The 25145-nt window shown below is 47.8% G+C and overlaps 1 protein-coding gene across 1 annotated transcript in view; it reads right to left on the reverse strand.

Moving 5' to 3' along the window:
- Window positions 1-1066: 1066 nt before the first annotated feature.
- Window positions 1067-25145, reverse strand: part of LOC144604324 (cas scaffolding protein family member 4-like) — a 49607-nt gene continuing 25528 nt past the window's right edge. The window contains 8 exon segments of the mRNA XM_078418559.1: window positions 1067-1716; window positions 3012-3110; window positions 8683-9560; window positions 9825-10092; window positions 10094-10240; window positions 11094-11222; window positions 20471-20584; window positions 23731-24159. Of these exon segments, the coding sequence (XP_078274685.1) occupies window positions 1273-1716; window positions 3012-3110; window positions 8683-9560; window positions 9825-10092; window positions 10094-10240; window positions 11094-11222; window positions 20471-20584; window positions 23731-24159 (2508 nt within the window). The 3' untranslated portion in view covers window positions 1067-1272.

Raw genomic sequence — 25145 nt, forward strand, 5'->3', positions numbered from 1 at the left:
CCATAAATAAGGCGGACTGGGCTAGCATGAAAGTGGAAACAATATAGACATTAGTTGAATTCAAATCATTTCCTTCTCCATTTGTAATGTTCCCACTTGAGGAACTAAGACATCATCTGAATAGTCACAGCTGCTTGCTGTTTTACATTACCCATTTCCTGCTGAGGCTTCTCAATTATTTTCACCATAATTAACATCGTGCATTAATTAGGTTACTCACGTGGGCAGAACTCAGTAGCTAAGCTAATGAGGTGAGAATTTGCTCGTAAACATATTAGATTTTAGACCTTTGTAAGGCTATTTGGTTTCTGCCTTGAGTTATAAATAATTGGAACAGTTCAAACTCAGGCAAGCTATCGAAGTGGGAAGCGAAGAATGATCTTATCTTCAAGGTGAGAGGGGCAAAGTTTAAAGGGAATGCGTGGAGCAGGTTTTTTTTTTAAACAGAAGGTGGTAAGTGCCTGGACTATGCTGCTGGGGGGTGGTGATTGAACCAGGTACATTAGTGCAATTTAAAGATCTTTGGATAGGCATTTGGGTATGCTGGGAATGGAAAGATGTGGGTTATGTGCAGGTAGACATGATGATCTTGGCATCAAGTTGGACACTGACGTTGTTGGCCAGAGAGCCTGTTCTTGTGCTGTGCTGTTCTACAAACATCTGTCCAGATGTGCAAGGCAAGTGTGTTATACGGAGTGCTGGGGGCCTGGGATGCACAGAGGTGGTTCTGTGGCAGATACGATAGCGGCATTTAAGAGGCTTGTAGATAGGCACACGGTTGTTCCGGGAGGGAAGGGATATGGACTATATGCAGAGAGATAAGAGTTGCTCATGGCCTCGTGTTCAGCATAGACATTGTGGACCAATGTGCCTGTTCCTGTGCTGTAGTATTCTCTGTTCTATGATCTGAATGCAACATTAGAGTTGGGTGATAAGCCAGATGAATGGTGCGGACAAGATGCGACAACATGGAAACATCTCTCAGACTCCTTTTTACCAAACGTTGGGCATGTAGCACACGGCTGAATGTAGAGCTCATGTTCTTTAACTTCACACCCACCGTGGCACAAAAGACCCTAATGGGCCGGAATAATCATTCTGTGAGTTTGAGATTATTAAGTAAAGGGGGACATCTTAATCCAAATTGCTGATCGGAAAATAGAGCTGGGAGGAACCAAAGGGCATGAGATAAAGTAAACGGTGTTGTCCATGGCAAAGGTATTTGAAGTTGATTTCGGTGGGGGAGACCCTCCTTGTTTGCAGCCACCCCCACTATGAGCCAGTGTTCTTCTCCAGGAGGAGCCTGAGCTGCTCGGCTTGCTGCCGCAGTTCCGCCACCTGTTCTTTCATTTCTTGCACTGTTGCCGGGTTCGGCTGCATGACCGCATTCTTGGTCGCCACGGCCACCTTCTTCATGCGGCCACAGAACTGGTTGCTTTTGCTGAGCATCTCCCTGTGAATGTTCCTGTTCCCGGTCTCCTGGCACAGGGCGTCCACCAGTTTCTGACCGATCATTATCACCACCTTGCTGTGTTTGATCAACACGTCTGGCGGCTGGTTGCCGTTGATGGTGTCGGTGAAGGACACGATGGCCTTCTGCAGGGGACCGAAGTATATTCTGCATAGCTCAGAGCTGGGGGGAGCCGGAGACTGGATCACCTCCGGACTCACTTTAACGCCGACATCACCAGGCCTCCGGATCTTCACCTCCGACATCTAGACAGGCGATAAAAACACGGTTGAGAAAGAAAAGCAAAGCCAGGTCACTGCAAAACTCTTGTTACGCTCCACTATAAGTTCCTGAGGTACACTCGGTGCTGCAACCTACACTCAGCCGTCCACGCATTGTGCAATGCATGTTCTCCCAAACAGTAACCACATAGATGAGCGGTGAAGGTGGGGGAGGCAAGGAGCTGTCAGACCAACTGGCCTCTCCGTCAACACCGAGTAAGAAATGGGTCCAGGATATATGCAGAAACACCACCATTCCACACAGACATGCCCAGGAGGTTGTGGATCCTGTGCACACGGTACAGATGTAGAAGTCCACCAGCATTTCACTGACTGCGCTCCACTGTTGCATTCCACAGGTCACGTTCCAGTGTCAGAGCAGAGCAACTCTACAAGGCGCTGGTCAGGCTGCGATTGGAGTATTGTGAACAACTTTGGGCCCCGTATCTGAGTAAGGACGTGCTGGCACTGGAGCGGGTCCAGAGGAGGTTTACGAGAAAGATCCCAGGAATGAGTGGATTTATAAATGATGAGCACTTAACAGCACAGGGCCTCTGCTCGCTGGAGTACAGAAGGATGAGGGGGGACCTCATTGAAGCTTACTGAATAGTGAAAGGTCTGGATAGAGTGGATGTTTCCACTGGTGGGAGAGTCCAGGACCAGAGGTCATGGCCTCAGAATCAACCCGCCTCTGCAGTTCCTGCATGTGTAGGAACACATCCAAACTGCTCAAACCTGCTGGGTCAATGTGAGCATAGGATCAGAAACATTCAAACCGGGGTTCCTTGATCAAGTCATGCAGCCCTAAGAACCAAAAACAAAGAGGGAAATAAAATATTTGCAGAATCTTGTGTCTCCAATAAAATGTACTGGTGTTGGTCTGGTTTATTATTATCACATGTGCTGAAATACAGTGAAAAACTTTATTCTGTGTGCTGTCCAGAATATAGCGTTGAGGCTACTGAGTATGTGTAAATGAAGACAAGCGCAAGGACCACATCGAGGTAGATTGGAAGATGATGCATCAATGGGAGCAAAGTGGAATGGACTGGGTTGCAAATTCACAACTCTGCAATATCCTGAGTCTGGGCAGAGCAGTTGTTGTGATTCATCTGGATAGGAAGCTTTCTGTGGAGCATCTGTGATGCACATGTCCATCTCTATTTGACTTTGTTTGATGAAAAAACGTTCACAGCATTGCTTGGTCAGCGAGAATTGCCAAATCACCAAAGAAGCAAGTTCAACTCATTCTGAGAATCCAGTAACGTGAGAGCACATACCTGTCGCTCCAGCAACAGCTTTTTCTGCCTGAAGCTCTCCTTCTCTCTCTGACGGATGCTTTCTTTTTCCTTCTCCTGTTTTTCAAATTCTTCCTTCCTCTGCAGGAACAATCAGCAAGACAGTCAACAATGGTGCCCTTCAATACTGGATGAGCCCTGCACAGACAGGCTTGAGTAAGTCCCCAGCACCAGCTGCCCCAGGGTCCACTCACCTGCCCAGGTGTGGCACCGAGTGGAAGGAAAGCCGCAGGTGGTGCAGCAGGTGACTGAGGTTCAATCCCAACCTCATTCTGCCTTGGCTGTGTGAGTTTCCCAACATCCCACGTACAATAGTGGTTTGCTCCCTTGTAGGGCAAAGGGCAGAAAGAATCAAAGGGGCATTGAAGGGCATGTGAGAGAAAGAGAGAGAGAGAGAAAGAGAAAGAGAGAGAGAGAGAGAGAGAGAGAGAGAGAGAGAGAGAGAGAGGAGAGAGAGAGAGAGAGAGAGAGAGAGAGAGAGAGAGAGAGAGAAAAGAGGGAGAGAGAGAGAAAGAAAAGAGGGAGAGAGAGAGAGAAAGAAAAGAGGGAGAGAGAGAGAGAAAGAAAAGAGGGAGAGAGAGAGAGAGAAAGAAAAGAGGGAGAGAGAGAGAGAAAGAAAAGAGGGAGAGAGAGAGAGAAAGAAAAGAGGGAGAGAGAGAGAGAGAAAGAAAAGAGGGAGAGACAGAGAGAAAGAAAAGAGGGAGAGAGTGGGAGAAAGAAAAGAGGGAGAGAGAGAGAGAAAGAAAAGAGGGAGAGAGAGAGAGAGAAAGAAAAGAGGGAGAGAGAGAGAGAGAAAGAAAAGAGGGAGAGAGAGAGAGAAAGAAAACAGGGAGAGAGAGAGAGAAAGAAAAGAGGGAGAGAGAGAGAGAAAAAAAGAGGGAGAGAGAGAGAAAGAAAAGAGGGAAAGAGAGAGAGAAAGAAAAGAGGGAGAGAGAGAGAAAGAAAAGAGGGAGAGAGAGAGAGAAAGAAAAGAGGAGAGAGAGAGAGAGAACGAAAAGAGGGAGAGAGAGAGAGAAAGAAAAGAGGAAGAGAGAGAGAGAAAGAAAAGAGGGAGAGAGAGAGAGAAAGAAAAGAGGGAGAGAGAGAGAGAAAGAAAAGAGGGAGAGAGGAGAGAGAAAGAAAAGAGGGAGAGAGAGAGAGAAAGAAAAGAGGGAGAGAGAGAGAGAAAGAAAAGAGGGAGAGAGAGAGAGAAAGAAAAGAGGGAGTGCAAGAAAAGAGAGAGAGAGTGCAAGAAAAGAGAGTGTGCACGAAAAGAGAGAGAGAGAGAGAGAGAGAATGCAAGGAAAGAGAGAGAGTGCAAGAAAAGAGAGAGAGAGTGCAAGAGAGAGAGCAAGAGAGAGAGAGAGAGAGCAAGAAAAGAGAGAGAGACAGAGACAGAGAGAGAGAGAGAGAGAGAGAGAGAGAGAGAGAGAGAGAGAGAGAGAGAGAGAGAGAGAGAGAGAGCACAAGAAAAGAGAAAGTGAGCGCGATAAGAGTGGAAAAAGAGAGCGTGGGAAAAAGAGAGAGAGAGCATGAGAGGGAGAGTACGAGAAAAGAGAGAGCATGAGGGAGAGCACAACAAGAGAGAGTGAAAAATCATGAGAGAGAGGGCAATGGAATTGGTGCAACAGAGACTTTCAGTGGTTTCAGGAGTGAGAGATTTCACCTTTGAGTTCCGATCGGATAAAGCCAGGTTGTCTGTCACAGACGGTGTGATAAAGGGCCACAGGTCAGGTCAGGTCAGCGACGAGAGGATGGGTCAAGGTTGCCCGGGGCCAAAGTAACTATTTCATGCAGGTTGGTCAGAGTCGAGAGACCTCAGAACACCAGGTCCATCCAGGTATTCAGAAGGGAGTTTCAGTTCAGTTTATTGTCACGCGTACCGAGGTACAGTGAAAAGCTTTTGTTGCGTGCTGACCACAGCGGAAAGACAACACATGATTACAGTCGAGCCGTTCACGGTGTACAGATACTTGGTAAGGGTAGTAACTTGTGGAGAGATGGGGACCTCGTAGCCATGATGGGCAGAATGGTCACCTGTGTGGTAACAGACCCACGGCTCTCGGACAAAAACTACAGTAAACCATCAGGCAGCATCTGTGGAGAGGGAAACGGTCAACATTTGAGGTCGGGCACCCTTTGTCAGAGTTCTGCAGGGGGACCCAGGCCTGAAAGACCAAAATGGGGCAGCTGGGGAGATAGACAATAGACAATAGACAATAGGTGCAGGAGTAGGCCATTCAGCCCTTCGAGCCAGCACCGCCATTCAATGCGATCATGGCTGATCACTCTCAATCAGTACCCCGTTCCTGCCTTCTCCCCATACCCCCTCACTCCGCTATCCTTAAGAGCTCTTTCCAGCTCTCTCTTGAAAGCATCCAACGAACTGGCCTCTACTGCCTTCTGAGGCAGAGGATTCCACACCTTCACCACTCTCTGACTGAAAAAGTTCTTCCTCATCTCCGTTCTAAATGGCCTACCCCTTATTCTTAAACTGTGGCCCCTTGTTCTGGACTCCCCCAACATTGGGAACATGTTTCCTGCCTCTAATGTGTCCAATCCCCTAATTATCTTATATGTTTCAATAAGATCCCCCCTCATCCTTCTAAATTCCAGTGTATACAAGCCTAATTGCTCCAGCCTTTCAACATACGACAGTCCCGCCATTCTGGGAATCAACCTAGTGAATCTATGCTGCACGCCCTCAATAGCAAGAATATCCTTCCTCAAATTTGGAGACCAAAACTGCACACAGTACTCCAGGTGCGGTCCCACCAGGGCCCGGTACAACTGTAGAAGGACCTCTTTGCTCCTATACTCAACTCCTCTTGTTACGAAGGCCAACATTCCATTGGCTTTCTTCACTGCCTGCTGAACCTGCATGCTTCCTTTCAGTGACTGATGCACTAGGACACCCAGATCTCGTTGAACATCCCCTCTTCCTAACTTGACACCATTCAGATAATAATCTGCCTTTCTATTCTTACCACCAAAGTGAATAACCTCACACTTATCTACATTAAACTGCATCTGCCATGTATCTGCCCACTAACACAACCTGTCCAAGTCACCCTGCAGCCTTATTGCATCTTCCTCACAATTCACACTACCCCCCAGCTTAGTATCATCTGCAAATTTGCTAATGGTACTTTTAATCCCTTCATCTAAGTCATTAATGTATAATGACTTTGGAGATCTTTGGTTTAGATTAAGGTGGATGCCTGGGAGGGGGGTTGGGAACAGCGAGCTGGTGAGGCTGGAAGGGACCCAACAGGGCAACGAAAGGGGAGATGCTGGCGGGTCATGCAGCATCTGTGGAGGGATATGTCCAGACCAGACCCTTCAGTGGACTCCACACCTTGCATGGACACAGAATACTGGAGTAACTCAGCAGGACAGGCAGCATCTCTGGATAGAAGGAATGGGTGACGTTTTGGGTTGAGACCCTTCTTCAGATCCTCCCTTGCCCCAGATTCATACATCTGCAGTCTCCTGTGCCTGGGACCCAGAACGGATTGTACCCCAGATAGACACAAAAACGATGGAGTGAGTAATTTAGCGGGTCAGACTCCAGCTTTGTATGTCTACGTTCGGTTTAAACTTGCTTCTGTACGGGTGTCAGATTAGTATGGGTGTCAGGGGTTATGGGGAGAAGGCAGGAGAATGGGGTTAGGAGGGAGAGATAGATCAGCCATGATTGAATGGTGGAGTAGACTTGATGGGCTGAATGGCCTAATTCTATGCAATAGACAATAGACAATAGGTGCAGGAGTAGGCCATTCGGCCCTTCGAGCCAGCACCACCATTTAATGTGATCATGGCTGATCATTCTCAATCAGTACCCCCGTTCCTGCCTTCTCCCCATACCCCCTGACTCCGCTATCCTTAAGAGCTCTATCTAGCTCTCTCTTGAATGCATTCAGAGAATTGGCCTCCACTGCCTTCTGAGGCAAAGAATTCCACAGATTCACAACTCTCTGGCTGAAAAAGTTTTTCCTCATCTCCGTTCTAAATGGCCTACCTCTTATTCTTAAACTGTGGCCCCTTGTTCTGGACTCCCCCAACATTGGGAACATGTTTCCTGCCTCTAACGTGTCCAACCCCTTAATAATCTTATACGTTTCAATAAGATCCCCTCTCGTCCTTCTAAATTCCAGTGTATACAAGCCTTGTCGCTCCAGTCTTTCAACATACGACAGTCCCGCCATTCCGGGAATTAACCTAGTAAACCTACGCTGCACGCCCTCAATAGCAAGAATATCCTTCCTCAAATTTGGAGTCCAAAACTGCACACAGTACTCCAGGTGCGGTCTCACTAGGGCCCTGTACAACTGCAGAAGGACCTCTTTGCTCCTATACTCAACGCCACTTGTTATGAAGGCCAACATTCCATTGGCTTTCTTCACTGCCTGCTGTACCTGCATGCTTCCTTTCAGTGACTGATGCACTAGGACACCCAGATCTCGTTGTACGTCCCCTTTTCCTAACTTGCTAACTTCCTAACAGATAATACTCTGCCTTCCTATTCTTACCACCAAAGTGGATAACCTCACACTTATCCACATTAAACTGCATCTGCCATGCATCCGCCCACTCACACAACCTGTCCAAGTCACCCTGCAACCTCATAGCATCTTCCTCACAGTTCACACTGCCACCCAGCTTTGTATCATCTGCAAATTTGCTAATGGCACTTTTAATCCCTTCATCCAAATCATTAATGAATATTGTAAATAGCTGCGGTCCCAACACCGAGCCTTGCGGTACCCCACTAGTTACTGCCTGCCATTCTGAAAGGGACCCATTTATCCCCACTCTTTGCTTTCTGTCTGTCAACCAATTTTCTATCCATGTCAGTACCCTACCTCCAATACCATACGCTCTAATTTTGCCCACTAATCTCCTATGTGGGACCTTGTCGAAGGTTTTCTGAAAGTCGAGGTACACCACATCCACCAGCTCTCCCCTGTCAATTTTCCTAGTTACATCCTCAAAGAATTCCAGAAAATTAGTCAAGCATGATTTCCCCTTCGTAAATCCACGTTGACTCGGAATGATCCTGTTACTGCTATCCAAATGTATTCAAAATTCTCCTATCAATTATGACCTGGTTTTATTCACAAAATGCTGGAGTAACTCAGCAGGTCAGGCAGCATCTCGGGAGAGAAGGAATGGGTGACGTTTCGGGTCGAGACCCTTCTTCAGTCTGGAGCTCCTTCCTACGGGGTTTGTCCTCTCCCCCTCCCCCTCCCCCTCCTCTCCTCCACTCCTCTCCCCCTCTCCCTCCCCTCTCCCCCCTCCCCTCTCCCCCTCTCTCCCCCTCCCCTCTCCACCTCTCTCCCACTCCCCTCCTCTCCTCCTTCCCTCTCCCCCTCTCTCCCCCTCTCTCCCTCCCCTCTCTCCCTCCCCCTCTCTCCCTCTCTCCCCCTCCTCTCCTCCTCCCCTCTCCCCCTCTCTTTCCCTCTCTCCCCTCTCCCCCTCCCCTCCCCCTCCTCTCCTCCTCCCCTCTCCCTCTCCCCCTCCCCTCCTCTCCTCCTTCCCTCTCCCCCTCTCTCCCCCTCCCCTCCTCTCCTCCTCCCCTCTCCCCCTCCCCTCCTCTCCTCCTTCCCTCTCCCCCTCTCTCCCCCTCTCCCTCTCTCCCTCCCCTCTCTCCCTCCCCTCTCCTCCCACCAACCTGTAACTGGACGTATTCGCAGTCTTCTCCCCTGGTGTGCGGGCTCTGCAGGACTTTGACGCTCTGCGCCTTCCTCCGTGGGGTGGGAAGCGGCGCCTTGTGCTTGATGGTCTTCCTCTGCAGACGTACCCAGCCAGGGTGGGTGGGCTCGGCCGTACCCAGGGTGGGTGGGCTCGCCTGCCTCTGGGTGAAGAGGAGCTTGGCGTTGGCCGTGATGATGGAGACCAGGCGCTTGACATCGTCGGGCACAGTGCGGGCGACCATGATGAAGCGGTCCAGGTGGTCTGGTGCATCCTGGGTCTGGGTGACCACCAGTGTGTCCAGATCCCAGCCACAGTCGGCCAGAGCCCGGCCTGTCTCCAGGAGGATGTTCTGGGAGTCCTCCACCACGTCCAGCTGCTTGTACAGGCGGCCCTGTAGGTTGGCGTCCGTCAGGTGGGCCGCGTTCACCCTCACACCCCGCACCAGACTCACGAAGGCTGCCACGCTGCCCAGCACGCTGCCCGCCGCCGAGCGCACCTGGCACAGGTGTGGCTGCAGGTGGTCCCGCAACCGCCAGCGACTGCTGACAAACACCATGATGCTGCCCACCGACACCAACACCTGGTGCTGCAACTGCCCCAGTGCTGCCACCGCCTCCGCCGCGCCCAGCCTCATCCCCTCCTCCTCCTCCACCTCCTCCTCCACCCCCCCAGGGGCTGGACCCGCGGCCGGAGAGAGCGCTGGACGCTGCGGCATGGCCGGGCCATGAGACGTGGCCGGAGGCTGGGGAGTGCTCGGGAAAGTCGCTGGACGTTGGGGTATGGCCGGAGGGAGGGCTGTGGCCAGAGAGTGGGAAGTGGCCGGAGCCGGGTATGAGGCCGGCCGCTGGGTCGTGTCTGGAGGGCGGGAGAGGGCTGGAGAGCAGGCAGTGGCCGGAGAGAGGGCGGTGGCTGGAGAGCGGGAAGTGTCCGGAGAGTGGGAGAGGGCTGGAGAGAGGCCGGTAGCTGGAGAGAGGCCGGTAGCCGGAGAGCGGGAAGTGTCCGGAGAGCGGGCGGTGGCCGGAGAGAGGGTGGTGTCCGGCCACTGGGCGGTGGCCGGAGAGAGGCCGGTAGCTGGAGAGAGGGCAGTGTCCGGCCGCCGTGTCGTGTCCGGAGCGGCGCCCCCTGCGCTTTGCCTGCGCTCTGACCACTGGTCAGCCTCTCTGGACGCCAGCGGCGGGGCGCGGTGCAGGGGCTGGTCGCCGGCCGGGGGCCGCGGCAGGTCGTAGATGGTCGCCGGCATGGGCATGCTGACGGGCACGTCGTAGATGTCGGCCGGGCGGGCCCGGGGGGTGCGGTAAAGGCCGGCCCCATGCGGGCTGGGCACGTCGTAGAGCGCCTGTCTGGAGCCGGGCCAAGATGGGGGAGCGCTGTAGCGGGTCGCCACCCGCCTCTCTGGACACCGGCACGTCGTACAGGGCCGGGCTGGAGGCTCGCCGCTCCTCCGGACACTCCCAAACCGGCCTTCGAACAGACGGCGGCGTGGTGTAGACGCTGTCCGGTACGTCCAGGCTTATCTGCGGGGGAACGTCGTACACCTGGGGGGTGGGGGGAGAGAGAGAGAGAGAGAGAGAGGCAGACAGGTGAGGAGAGGTCCCCCGAGAAAGACAGAAACCTTGCTCAGTGAGTGGGAAGGAACGGCAGATGCTGGTTTAAACATGAAGATGGACAGAAGATGCTGGAGTAACTCAGCGGGACAGGCAGCATCTCTGGAGAAAAGGAATTGGTGACGTTTCGGGTTGAGACCTTTCTTCAGTCTGAATTTGTCCCCAGGATCTCTCTGCGTATCAATGCTCCAAAGGCCATGGATCAACTACTGGTAACTGGGATTAGCATGGACGGCTACTTAAAGGTTGGTGTGGACTTGGTGGGCTGAAGGTCTGTGGTCGTGTCTGACTGTGAAATATTCCCAAACTATTTTGACTGTGTGACTTAGCCACCTGCCAATGCTTTACTCAATGCTCCTTGCGGGAAAGACTTGCTCTGTGACATTGTGACCAGTTTATATCAAAGGCGATGCCACAGCACTGAATCTCACTAGTCAGGCATGGGTGTAGAAAAAGGGGTTGGAGGTGTAGGAAGGATTTGACACAGAATTCTTTCCCACTAAAGATGGAATCTATAACGCACTACCCGATGCTGGGATGGGGGAAAATACCCTCAGAGCATTTGAGTTTAGTTTAACGTTACATGTACCGAGGTAAGAAGTTATAGAAGTATCTCGCCTTCCTGAAGGTTTCACTGCAAGTGCTGGTAAATGGAATTAGTATAGATGTGTATTTGTTGGTTGGTCTGGACATAGTAGACCAAACAACCTGTTTCTCTGGTATATGACACACCAATTCTAAGACAAGGAATTTGATGCCATTTTAATACCCAAGCCATTCGTACCTGACTCTGAGTTGCTGCTCTAGGTCTTTCCAAACTCGGTGGAATGTCATACAACTGTTGGATTAGTTTCCTCTCCTCCTCTGTTTGAAACATGGAATATTTCCTTGCTGTTGCAGCACCATTAGGCATCTGTAGGTAAGCACAGTAAGAAAGCACGATAATGTGATAAGCGAATGCATAACACCTCTCTCATTTGTAACATAGCCACAGAACAGGTACATGGATAGGAAAGGTTCAGAGGGATATGGGCAAATGAGACTAGCTTGGTTGGGCTATCTTGGTCGGCATGGAGGAGTTGGCCAAAAGACCTATTTCTTTGCTCTATGACTCTCTGTGAATGGTAGATATGATTTAGGTTGTCACAATTGGAATGGTGATTTTCGCTGAGCATTTGGCTGGGGGGTGGGGAGAAGAAGTAATGGGAGGATAAGCAGCATTGTCACTGCTCCTAGACCTGGGCTCAGCCCTTTGCACCCATTGGAAGGGACACTGGAGGCCAGTGGAGAGCTCTCTCCTCCAACTTGGGATGAGACCCTTGATTCCACAGGTCCCACTGGCCAAGCTTAACAATGGCTTAATAATTACACAGTTGTCCATCCTTAAGTAGCTGAAGGGCTTCCTGTAATAGTGCTTGCATCATAGTGCTCCATCACTAACCCCAGGATGTTAACCAAGTGCAATTGCTGTACAATTGTGTAGCTAATGTGGCCACTTCCGGGATCATGTAGAGTGGAGTAGGGTCAGGGAGGAGCAATCAATTCCAGAAGGACATTAGTGATCATGGCGCCATATTCTTGATGGTTTGATCCCATGACCTCTGGCCAGGTGATGTTTAATCTCGACCAAGTGGACCCGTTGGGCCCACACCTCATTGGGTTGCCATTGTGATGTGGGGGAAAATCGCACTTTTTTCTTTAAAATAAATGACTTTAAAAATATCAAAATAAATAAATCTCAATGAAAATGGCGATTTTTCTTTAAAATGGTGTATTTTTTCTGCATTGGTCTAGCACCCTCCCCTCCCTCACTCACTCCATCCCCACAACCCCCCTTCTTCCCCACCCACTCCCCCCTTCCCCTCCCACCCCCCAGTCACCCACTCCATCCCCCCTTATTCCCCCCTGCATTCCTAGGGCCTCTCTGGCGGCGTCGCCATTCCCGCCTGTCGGGTTTCCATGGTGACGTGGAACATGGAGGTATTACTGCGCATGGGCGGCTGACGGGCACAGCAAGTGGGAAAGGGATTTATTAAAGTTTAAAATGTGAATCACAAAATATAACAATTTGAACATTAATAGGATTTCTTGATGCAGGAATTTTCAACATCAGCATCATTTCCCCTTTTCACAACAGGAAGGAGTTGTCGAAAATCGCCACAACAAATGGTAAGAATGCCGCCAAAAGGCTCATCGTTCTTTTTGCATAGATCTCAAAGAGTTCTGTCCACCGCTTCAAAGTTCTCCCTCCTAATCATCGGGATTCATCCCAAACAATCAGTCTCACACTCCTGATCAAATGAACCATGTTGGAGTTCTTCTCAATGTTGCACATTGTATTATCGGTCACTTCGATGGGTATCTTGAATCGAGAATGTGCAGTTCTTCCAGCAGGCATCAATGTAGCTGCTATACCAGAGGATGCTACAGCAAAAGCAACATCAACTTGACCTTGAACTTTGGAGAGGATCAAATTGGTAAGAATTGTTTTGCCCATTCCTGCTGGTGTATCAATGAAAAACATTGAAGGAACATTCCTTTCCAAGCAGCTGCACACATGGTCATACACTGCTCTTTGCTCAGCATTCAGTAGAGGCTCCTTCTCTTCAACAAATCACTGTTGTTCAGGGCTATTGTGCTGCAATTCACGCAGCAATTCTGGATTATCATCATTAAGGTTCATCCTTCTATGTCTTGGTAGTGGCACATGAAAGTATCCCAGTGTCTTGTAATTCACAAGCTTGTCTTGAATATACAACAGAGTCTGATCATGATGCCTCTCATCAATCATGATATTTGGATCATCGATTGTTCTCCGTTCTCTTTGAAGGTAATCTTCATATATTGAATTCTTGAAGCGATCCCATAATTGTCGAGAAGTGTTGATCTCAGCAATCGTCAGCAAAACAAACAAGTCTCTCATTGCTTCGGGGAGTCTTGTCCGCTCAGCATCTTCCATCGTCTGTTGCCAATGGTCGTCAGTTAGCAACAAACCTCTTTCTATGCAGACGTCTTTGAAGGAAGGAAGAATATGTCCATCATGTGTCCTCGATGATTCGAAGGATACTGGCCCTTTTATGTGATGGAGAAGCAGTCTCACGTAGTAGAGGTCACCACATCTTGGAGAAACGGTATACACTCATTCCAGAACGTTGGCTTCAAAAATACCTGGAAGATCTTCCACTATCTTCCCAACCTTCCTTCTTTGCCAGTTCTTATTGTTCCTTGTGTAAAATCTGGGTACATCAGCGTAGTACAGTGTTCTTGCAAATTGATCTCGAGAACACAATTCCATGAATTCAGTTCAAGTTGTTCTCGTGATCTCCTCATTTCTCACCTGCCGACCAGCATCGACTCTGATGACGATTTGTTGTTCTTGTGGCAGATGTACCTGGAGTCGAATGACAGCGGGGCATCTCTCATGAATTGGAAATCCAAGGATTGATCCCACTGCTTCCAATGAGCCAATGTATCTGCCAGTAAAGTACTGTGCAATTTCATCATCCCTGTTAACTCCAAAAACTGCTTGATCACTCACCTTCAAGGTGTACTTGAACACGTATTTGACCGACTTTCCAGAGGAGCATATCTCAACGTTGATGTGACATTTGAACAACTTCAAGAGTTGAGCATTACAGGGCACCACCCATTCAGAAGTAATAGGTTGATCCCGGCATCCTTCTTGATGTCCCTGAAACCCTCCCATATCCAGAGATCGTCTCCTGTACAGAGGATGTGACTCATCTCCACACCTTGTGCTTTCGATAAACGGCTTCGGGAATCTCTTTCTGCATCTTCCATTCTTCCAACATGGAGATGTGTGGTCACAGTATGGTTCATGAACAGACCTCCCAACATTTGGTTTTACAAATTCATCATTTTGATGTCCAAAATTCAGAATTTTACATCAAATTCATAATATGGTACCTAATGCAACATTTCAGCAAAATAAGTATGCACGCCAAATCACATACGCGTTGTGCTACATTCATGTGTGAAAAATGACTATTATTTCCAACAGTCTGTAGCTCTTGGACTACATGTACAATGTCAGGCCTATCATGAGCATATTCTGGTATTTATAGAAAGGTTATTGAACAGAAATACTTTTTACAACAAAGAAAAAATTGTTTTGTTTTGTTTTTTCTATTTTGGTTTTTCCGTACACATCCCAATTCTCTTGATATTGAATAAAAGAACAACGGTCATAAAATGTATGACTAAGTTATGAAGAAAGAGTTTAATTTAAAACTGCACGTACCTAATTTAATTGAAGACATACTTGCTCCAGTGGTCTTCAACAGCAAATCACAACGGCCCGGCGGGCGGGGAGGCGAGGACCGGTGGGCAGTGAGGGAAGGCGAGGACCGGCGGGCGGCGAGGCGAGGCGAGGCCCGTGTTTTCGCTTTTTTATTATGGGGTATTGTGTGTAGATTGATGATTTAAAAAAATGAATTTAATCCATTTTAAAATAAGGCTGTAACGTAGCGAAATGTGGAAAAAGTGAAGGGGTCTGAATACTTTCTGAATGCACTGTACCCCCAAACCTCATCCTTATTAATAGACTAACATTTTACAAATCACTGAAGTCAGACTAACCAGCCTATAATATCCTTTCTTTTGCCTTGCTCCCTTCTTAAACCACGGAGTTACATGTCTGTAAGGAGTTTGTACGTTCTCCCCGTGACCTGCGTGGGTTTTCTCCGAGATCTTCGGTTTCCTCCCACACTCCAAAGACGTACAGGTATGTGGGTTAATTGGCTGGGAAAATTTTTTTTTTAAAATTGTCCCTAGTGGGTGTCGGATAGTGTTAGTGTGCGGGGATCGCTGGGCGGCGTGGACCCAGTGGGCCGAAGGGCCTGTTTCTGGGCTGTATCTCTAAATCTAAAATTTGCTAATTTCCAGTCATCTGGAACCATCCCTGACCTTAGTGATTCTTGAAAAATCACCACTAATGCCTCCACAATCTCTTCAGCTATCTCTTTCAGAACCCTGGAGTGTAGTCCATCTGGTCCAGGGAACCTATCCAGTTTCAGACTTTTCAACTTCCCAAGCACCTTCTCCTTAGTAATAGCGACTCCACGAATTTTTACCCCCAGTCTCTTGAATTTCTGGCATGTTGCTGGTGCCTTCCAAAAAAAGTATTCAGTTCATCCGTCATTCTGTGTTACCCATTCTTCTCAGGTAGTTCCCCACTACTTCTCCAGTGTCATTTACCAGAGGTCCAATGTCAACTCTTGCCTCTCTTACTCTTTATACGGTATCTCGGAATTTTTTTTAATGCTATGTTATTGACTAGCTTACCTTCATATTTCATCTTTTCTCTCATTATTGCTTCATTAGTTGCCTTCTGTTGAATTTTAAAGGTTCCCAATCCTCTAACTTCCTGCTAATCTTTGCCATATTATATGTCTTCTCTTTTTGCTTTTTTGCTGTCTTTGATTTCTCTTGTCAGCCACACTTGCCTCATTTTCCCCTTAGTTTCTTCCTCTTAGGGATGAAAAGATCCTGCGTCTTCCGAATTACTGCCGGAAACGCCAGCCACTGCTGCTCCACCATCATTCTTTCTTGCGTCCCTTTCCAATCATCTTTAGCCAGCTCCTCTCTCATGCCTCTGTAGTCACCTTTATTCCACAGTAATACTGATAAAGTCACTCACTGCAGGATCTCTTGGTTGAATTACTTGCTTGCTGCAGCATCTCTGTGCCTCCTGATGAGTAAACCCTTGCCAATAGAATTGAAATCACTGCATACGATGGCTGCACGTTTGCATCAAAGATGCTTATCACTCCATCTCCTGCCCACATTTTGGCTGCACTTCTGCTCTTTGCTTACAAGAGCAAAGTGAAGAGTGAAGATCTGGTATGGAAGGTCGTACAGCGTGTTGAAATCCTAGGTGACAAATCTGAGTCATGGGACTGGTCCACATTCAAGGACTCTGAAGCCAACTTCGATGAGTGTGTCACTGCTGTCACAGATGTCATCAGTGAAGGTGTGGAGGACCGCATGCCAAAGAAGTCAACCCGAGTGTTCCCCAACTGGAAACTAGGGGTGACCTGTGAGATTCACTCCCTGGTTAAGTCCAAGTCTGCAGAGTTCAAGTCAGACAATCCCAACCTGGTCAGGAAATCTATTTATGACCTTCACCAAGCCATTAAGAATGCCAAGAGGGAATTCTGGACCAAATGAAGTCCATATGGTGAACCATATTGCACACCATAATGAACTACAAAGTGAATCTGACAATATCGCTGGCAATAATGCATTCCTCCATGATAAGGAACAGGAGGTCAGTGGAATGGCGTCAAGCACACGAACAGCCTCGGGAGTACTGAACAGAGTTACCTTTTTAATCATCAGATCAGCCTTGCTGACACTGAACTGCAGGAAGCAGCTGGTCCGGATAGTGTCCTTGGCCATGCCCTCAGAACATGCAGTAACAGCTAACGGGGGTATTCGCGGACATGTTTAACCTCTCCCAACTCCATTCTGAGGTTCCCATCGACTTCAAGAAGACCACTGCCATCCCAGAACCAAAGAAGAGCAAGGCAGAGTGCAATAATGACTACTGTTTAGTGCTCTGACATGCACCCTCATGATGTGCTTTGAGAAGCTGGTCGCCGCGCACATTAACTCCAGCCTCCCAGACATAATTTATCCATTGTGATTCACCTACTGCCACAGCAGGTCCAGAGCAGGCACCATTTCCATGGCCCTCCACTCATCTGTGCAGCATATGGATAATAAAGATGCCTCCATCAGCCTCCTATTTATTGATTATAGCTCCACATTCAATGCCATCTTCCCAACAATAGACCTATTGTCTATTGTCTAACTTGTCTTCAAACACCCGGACCTAGGACTCAACAACCCCCTCTGTAACTGGATCCGTGACCTCTTGACCTATAAACTAAACTGAACTGAACATAGTCCATAATCAGGGAAGATAGGCCTCACAATAATCCTCAACACTGTTACCCCACATGGACGCATTCTCAGCATCTCACTTTACTCTCCATACACTCATGACTGTGTGACATTGAAAGCAAGATTATTGTTCTGGCACCGTTCATTCAAATTATCAAACAAACATTCTCCCACAATGACTCATTGTTGCCCATTATTTGTCCATGAATGGCGGGGTGTCGTTGGCGAATTTAAAGATGGCATTGGAACTGTGTCCGGCTGCACAGTCAGGGTTAGAGGGAGAGTAGAGCAGGAGACTGAGCCACACAACCTTGAGGTGTCCCTGCACTGGTGGTTATTGAGGAGGAAGAGTTGTTGCCAATTCATACTGGTTGTGGTCTGCTGACAAGGTAGTTGAGGATCTGATTGCGTAGGGACGAGCTTGATGATACGTTTAGAGGGGATGATAGTGTTGAACACCGAATAACTGAATAACTGCCTGCCTGGTCCAATGCAGTGTGGAGACCCAATGAGATCGCATCCCCTATTGATCTGTTGTGACGGTTCTAGATTTTCTAGGTCCTTATTAAGGCAGGTGTTGATATGCATCACAGCCAACATCCCAACAATGTTTATTAGCACAGATGGCAGTACAGCTGGTCGGCAGTCATTGAGTCATGAGTCACCTTACTCTTCCTGGGTACGGTATTATGAATGTCTTTTTAAAGCAGTTAGGGCCTCGCACTTTCTGACGTCGGCCTCTGTGGCTGAGATTACACTGTGGTCGGGATTTGTGGTGGCCCAAGAAGGTGCATCAATGTTCTCCCTCTCAAAGTGAGCAGAGAAGGCATTGAGCTCGACCAAGAGGTGATGCATTGGGATGTATAGGTCTGCCCAAGTGTGTAAGGAATTGCAAATAGTTGTGGAAGCAGCCTGGTCCATCACGCAGACCAATCTTCAACTCTCCCCCCCCATCAATTCCATCTATACTTTATTCTACCTTGGCAAAGGGCGGCACGGTGGCGCAGCGGTAGAGTTGCTGCCTTACAGCGAATGCAGCGCCGGAGACTCAGGTTCGATCCTGACTACGGGTGCTGTACTGTACGGAGTTTGTACGTTTTCCCCATGACCTGCGTGGGTTTTCTCCGAGATCTTCGGTTTCCTCCCACACTCCAAAGACGTACAGGTTTGTAGGTGAATTGGCTGGGCAAATGTAAAAATTGTCCCTAGTGTGTGTGTGTGTAGGATAGTGTTGATGTGCGGGGATCACTGGGTGGTGTGGACCCGGTGGGCCGAAGGACCTGTTTCTGCTCTGTATCTCTAAATCTAAAACCGCCAACATAAATAAGGACCACTCACACCCCAGTCATTCCCTCTTTACACCTGTTCCACCAGGTGAAAGCAGAAGCTTGAAAGCTTTTTTTAACTGTACTTTCTTTGTATCTGTAACACTATTGTCTGCACTCTCCTTTATGCACCACTTGTTGTACTCATGTGTGGTATGGTTTGCCTGGTTAACACGCCGAACAAAGCTTTTCACTGTATCTTGGCACATGTGACACTATTAAACCGATACCAATACTTCCCTGTGCATATCCAGGCACCGTCCACTGGGTGGCACATTGGCACAATGGTCGAGCTGCACCAAAGAGCATGGGTTTGATCCTGACTGTGAGTTTGTACATTCTCCCTGTGACCCCGTGGGGTTTTTTCCGGGTATTCCGGTTTCCTTCCACATTCCAAAGACATGCAGGTTTGTAGATTCATTTATCAATACTGCATGTATACTGTTTACTCTGTGAGCTTCACGTGAACAAGGACTTTCGTTACCACCTGGTGTACATGACAATAAATTAAACTGAATCTCAATTAAGTAAGTCCCTTGGTAACTCGTGCAAGATCTGTTCTAGTGCTGGTATCCAGATCTGAACAGAATTTCCCTGTGTATTTTGGCCAAATGCATAATTCTTTTGAAGGAACCTTAACTTTGTAAAACCATCAAACGTAGCTACATCCCAATTTGTGCGCGTGCGTGGTGTGAGGAGCTGGTGAGATGGGATGTCGAGCACCCCTTTTCGTGTGACCGTTACACTTCATAAATACTCCCAGTCTCTGCTTAGTTCTTTGTTCGCAATGGCTGGACCAAGTTTGAGAATTTGCTTTGTGAAAAATCAGAGTCACCAACTGCTGGCCAACTTGTAGACAACCGAGAACTGAAACAAAACTGGGCAAATGTCGTGCTCAAAAATGTGCATAAATTGCCTGTGCATGAGAGTGGCCACTGAGATTTGAAAATGGTTTTGACATATTAACATGCAAATTGAAATGTTAATTTGAAGAGATTTCCATAAATTTAAATTTGCTTTTCAATTCACAATTTCTCAATCATATCTTTGTGCTGGTGTTGTCAGGCTCTGCCTTGCTTTGGTTTGACTTTGTAAAACTTCCACCACTGTTAATATTCCAGAAGTTTAACTATTCGAGGGCTTTGATCCCAGACGGTGTTGGGGTTAACTATTCTGGTGAGAGTGCAAAGATTAACAACTAGGTGGCCATGGCAACCAGGGTATGTGAGACATTACAGGCACATTTGACTGCGATCAGTTTTGGGATCTACTTTGATGCTACTGAGGGTGAATAGCTGATGACATGGATTTGTCTTTTAGCCAAGGAAGCACATGTGCTGGCAATTGTTCTGCAGATGGCAAAGTGAAGTGTCTTAGGTGAGATTTGTGGCTTACGCAGGTTGTAAATAACAGCCTAGCAGCACACCCATCAGGTTCTACACGAGTACTGTCCATAACTGAAGCTGAACAAGCCAGAACTGATCCTTAATTGTTTGTATCAAGGCCCCTATTAGATTTTAGATTCGATTTTTAGATTTGTTTTTAGATTCAGAGATACAGCGCAGAAACAGGCCCTTCGGCCCACCGGGTCCGCGCCGCCCAGCGATCCCCGCACATTAACACTATCCGACACCCACTAGGGACAATTTTTACATTTGCCCAGAAAATTAACCTACATACCTGTACGTCTTTGGAGTGTGGGAGGAAACCGAAGTTCTCGGAGAAAACCCACGCAGGTCACGGGGAGAACGTACAAACTCCGTACAGACAGCACCCGTAGTCGGGATCGAACCCGGGTCTCCGGCGCTGCATTCGCTGTAAGGCAGCAACTCTACCGCTGCGCCACCGTCCCGCCCTATTCCCAGGGTGTGTCTCAGTGGTTTATATAATTGGAATTTCTTCACATTACCTGGTTGCCCTGGAGTTTGGAGGTATGGGGCTGTGGGATATCGTAGGCATCAGCATAAGGTCCTGAAATGGAGTTCAGGCTGAAGGCCTGTCCCATTTGGGGAAGCGTAAACACCTGCAGGTGAAAAACATGCAAAGCCATTTAATACAAGTATAAGGAGTGCTTTACCATACAATCTACCCAACTCAATATCTGACTCGGTAATGGTGAAGGCTGATGCTGCCATCCTTCCCGTTTTGTAGTGTCCTCACAACGTGCCCACCACCCCGACACATGCACCACCCTGATGCACACCTGGTGCTTGGCAGGTGAAGGAGCAGACTCCTGCTCCTTATTCCGAAGCTTTGTAGCCTTCATCCCCAGGGCCATAGCTGCTATGAACCGGTCCTGCTGAGCCGGATGGTCACATCGCACAGTGAACCGGCACAGATCTGCTTGCACTTTATTCTGTCTCAAAACTGTTACAATTTGTTTCGTTGGGTTGTTGCTGTTTAAATTAATTAAATTATTGCATCGTATGGGAGGCGCATTCCCAATCTCGTTGTACCCCTGTACAATGACAATAAAGATATATTGTATTGTATTGTATTGTATTGTATGACTGTTGCTGTCCTCTGACAGGTGTAACAGTTTTCAATAATGCCAATGGATGTAATTGAACACTGGGAAACTCTCCGTCAATCGAGCCGCAGGTAGACTGATCCTAACCAGGGTCCCCAGGTGCTTTCTGCAGGGTTCCCGTCAAAATAAACTAACCCTTAACCCACTCAGAAACACCTGCAAATTAACTTTTAGGGAGGAGAAATGCAAATGATCAGATGGCAAGATGGGTTATATCGCAACTGAATAAATGACTCTTCCCTTCCCATGTGACCCCAGTGTTCATGAGGTCTACCAGCCTCTCATTGTTTCTTTGGTGCAATGGTTTCATCAAGTTTAGAATTCCCCCTGTAAAAATTAGGAGACAGCAATCTCTGACCAAATTAGTGGAAAGAGGAAGCCCATCGGCAACTTTTTTGAGAATTTGAATGATGCTGACTTTAGAACTGACGTATCTTCTTTTGAAGCTGTTCCCAAATGGGGTTTGTTCAGGGACCAGCTGTTCCAGATGTGGTTCTCTAAGGGATAGAAAATTCTTCCATGCTACAAACAGTGTCCACTGTTCCAGGTGTGGATTCCTATATATCGGCGAGACCAAGCGCAGACTGGGCAATCATTTCACTGAACGCCTCCACTCAGTCTGCCATGGTTCCCATACTGACCTTTCTGTCCTGGACCTCCTCCACTGTCAGAGTGAGATTCAATGCAAATTGGAGGAACAGCACCTAATTTTTCGCTTGGGTAGCTTACATCCCAGGGGTGTTAATATTGATTTCTCTGACTTCAAGTAACCCTTGCTTTCCCTCTGCCCGTCCCTCCCCCACCCTAGCTCTCCGACTAGTTTCACTGTCCTTCTGATTAATTTTACTGATTGTATGCCTTCCTTGTCACCTTCCCTTCAGCTCACAATGAACCATTCTACATTTCCTTGTCACCATCTGCTTTGATCTGTCATTTTCACACCTTACCCCATAATCCCTGGACTCCCTCTCCCCTGACTCTCAGTCTGAAGAAGGGTCTCGATCCGAAACGTCACCCATTCCTTCTCTCCGGAGATGCTGCCTGCCCTGCTGAGCTACTCCAGCATGTTGTGCCTGGTCTTTCTACTGAGGGCCCAGTAATGATAAAGGATTTATTCAAGCAACAGAGGATGAGGTGCTTCATCAGTTGGTTGTTCCAAGGTGGAGTTGATTGGTATTGGAGTTTACAACTATATTTGTTACACTGAAGAATAAAAATGCAGAAGTTGGAACATTTTTCACCTTGGTTTATGTATGAATCATGCAATATGAATCATCCCAGTGATCTTTGTCAGCTGAAATTCTGCTGGTTTGTCATCATCCAAGAAGAATATTCGTACAGATGGTTAATCGCTGATAGATCCAGCTGTTCATTGTTTGTACTGGCAGAAATTTACAGCTGGATTATTCCGTGATAAACATCTGTACGAAATTTCTGGAATCAATTTTATTTTAAAATCTCCTTCAATGATTTCCAGATACGTGATCTTCCTGCTGGATTTTCATCGGACGCCTCCTGTAATCCCACACATTTATTCCCTTAATAAAGTGTCCCCCCCCCAGGGTACCACAGTTCTGGCAGATTCCCAATCACATGTGAGAATTGGAGCATAAGGGCAAGCACTGATATGGAAGAGGAGGGTGAATATGTTTGTGTGTGGTTTAGGTGAAGCCAGGAGAACATTTTGAACGATGATTACTCTGTGTTGACTTCCTCTCAGTCCTGACCTTTATCAGGCCCCAGTCTTTGGTGGAACAAGTGAATGCAGGAGTTGTGCAGGGCTTTGGAGGGATTGGGGGGGGGGGGGAATTCTGCTGAGTTGTTGATTCCCTGTCTCCTTTGAAGGCTTGGAGTTACATGTGTCACATTGTTCAGTTTTTATTATGGATGATTTCTCAATTTCGTCATCACAGGTCTCTGATCTGCTCAGCACCTTCTGATGAAAATCTTGATTAACAATAGTATGATTGCAGCAGGTTACCTATGCCCCGCGTACTGGCTGGTCAATACCATTCTGCAGCCTAAGACCACACTCCTCATTATCAATAACACCATTAATTTCCATCTCATCCTTGGATTGGAAACTTCTGCCCTGATAAATCTTACATACAATGCTAGATTTATCGGGTTATGCAGCACCGAAACAGATTCTTCAGCCCAACTTGTCCATACCAACCAAGATGCCAATCTAAGCCTTTTCTATTTGCCTGCATTTGGCCCATATCCTTATAAACTGTTCGTAACCATGTACCTTTTAAATGTGATTGTATTTGTCTCTATAGCTTGTTCCATATCCCTACTGTTTTAAAGGTATTGCCTCTCAGATCCCCTTTATATCATTCCCCTGTCACATTAAACCTATGCTTTATGGTTTTAGACTCTCACATCCTTGGAAATAGACCGTGATTTTATCTATGGACTTCATGATTTTATAAACCTCTATAAGGTCAGCCTCCTTTGCTCCACAGAAAATGGGCCCGAATAACTGCTAAGTTTCGGTCAATCCTTGCTCCAGCAGGTTATATTGATGATGAATGGTCAGATTCCGTACATTGGACCTCTCTCTCTCTCTCTCTACCTGGTCACTCTAAGCCCAGTTTTCCAACACTATAACGTCCAGTCAGTGGGCATTCTCTTACCTGGTGTGGTGGTGGTGCCTGCCCTCTGTCCCAACAGTGGTCAGCAGACAGTGCTGGCACTTGGTAATGCTGGCCGTAAGACTGAGGCCTTGTTGGCACCTGGTAGATGTTGTCCTGCAGGCGAGAGCTGGAAGACAAGGGTGGGCTTGGATATTGGTTGGTTGGCATCTGGTAAATGTCGAGCTGTGAGGGCCTGCGTAGCGTTGAGCACGGGGAGTGGTACAGGGATGGAAGGTCATATTGCGATCCACTGATGAGCTGCAGACGATTGCCGGGTACAATGCCTTGCCGTCCGTGCAAGGAGCAACGCCACCATCCTTCATCCCCTTTGATATTCTGCTCTATTACAGTCAGTATGTCTCCTTTACGGAACGCAAGCTCATCGGATGTCTCCGCTCTGTTGTCATAGAGAGCCTTTGCCATAAGATTCTGTGACAAAGAGAAGGGCTTTTAGTAACGAAAGGAAACCTTTTCAAAAATACAGTTTCTTTCCTACTGTGAGAACCACCCATGCTTTACTTTGAAGGTTCACACTGGTTTCAAATCTCTCCATCCCTTCACTACCACCAACCTTGTCCACTCTGACAATAGTCCAAGATTTCTGCTCTTCACCAATTCTCATTTCACTGTCCCTGATTTTAATTGTTACTAGACCAAGTGGACCCGTTGGGCTCAAACCTCTCCTGCTTTGGTGCAGCACCCTCTCCTCCCCCCTCCCTCCCTCCCCCCACCTCCCTCCCCCCACCTCCCTCCCCCTCCCCCCTCCCTCCCTCCCCCCACCTCCCTCCCCCTCCCCCCTCCCCCTCCCCCCTCCCTCCCTCCCCCCCCCCCACCTCCCTCCCCCTCCCCCCCTCCCTCCTCCCTCCCTATGAGATAGATTTAAACTTTAAAATGTGAACAACTTAAATAATATAACACCGATTTGAATAAAACGACTTGCCTTATCACTAAAGTGACAATGGTGAGTAAGGTGGGCCTAAAATTGCCGCGCTATCGTGTACCGTTTTGGCTGAAGTTCAGTCACAAACAAGATAACAAACGTGAGTTTTAGTATATAGATACCACTGGTGACCTTGCATTTGTCTACTGAGCCTTAAGCTCTGGAATCCCCGCCACCTCATTTTAAAGTACTCCATAGAGTTCACCTCTCTGTCCGAACAGAGATAACACAGTGTATGTGGCTCGATATCAATTTCTGTCTGATAATGCTCCTGTCAAATTAGTTAGGAAGTCTCACTGCCTTAAATGCTAGTAATTATAGACCTATTAGTTTGACGTCTGTGATGGGAAAATTAATGGAAAAGATACTTAGGGACAATATATATAATTATTTGGATAATCAAGGCCTGATTAGAAACAGTCAACATGGATTTGTGCCTGGAAGGTCATGTTTGACTAATCTTCTTGAATTTTTT

Source organism: Rhinoraja longicauda, chromosome 22, assembly GCF_053455715.1.
Source record: "Rhinoraja longicauda isolate Sanriku21f chromosome 22, sRhiLon1.1, whole genome shotgun sequence".
Taxonomy (NCBI): Eukaryota; Metazoa; Chordata; class Chondrichthyes; order Rajiformes; family Arhynchobatidae; genus Rhinoraja; species Rhinoraja longicauda.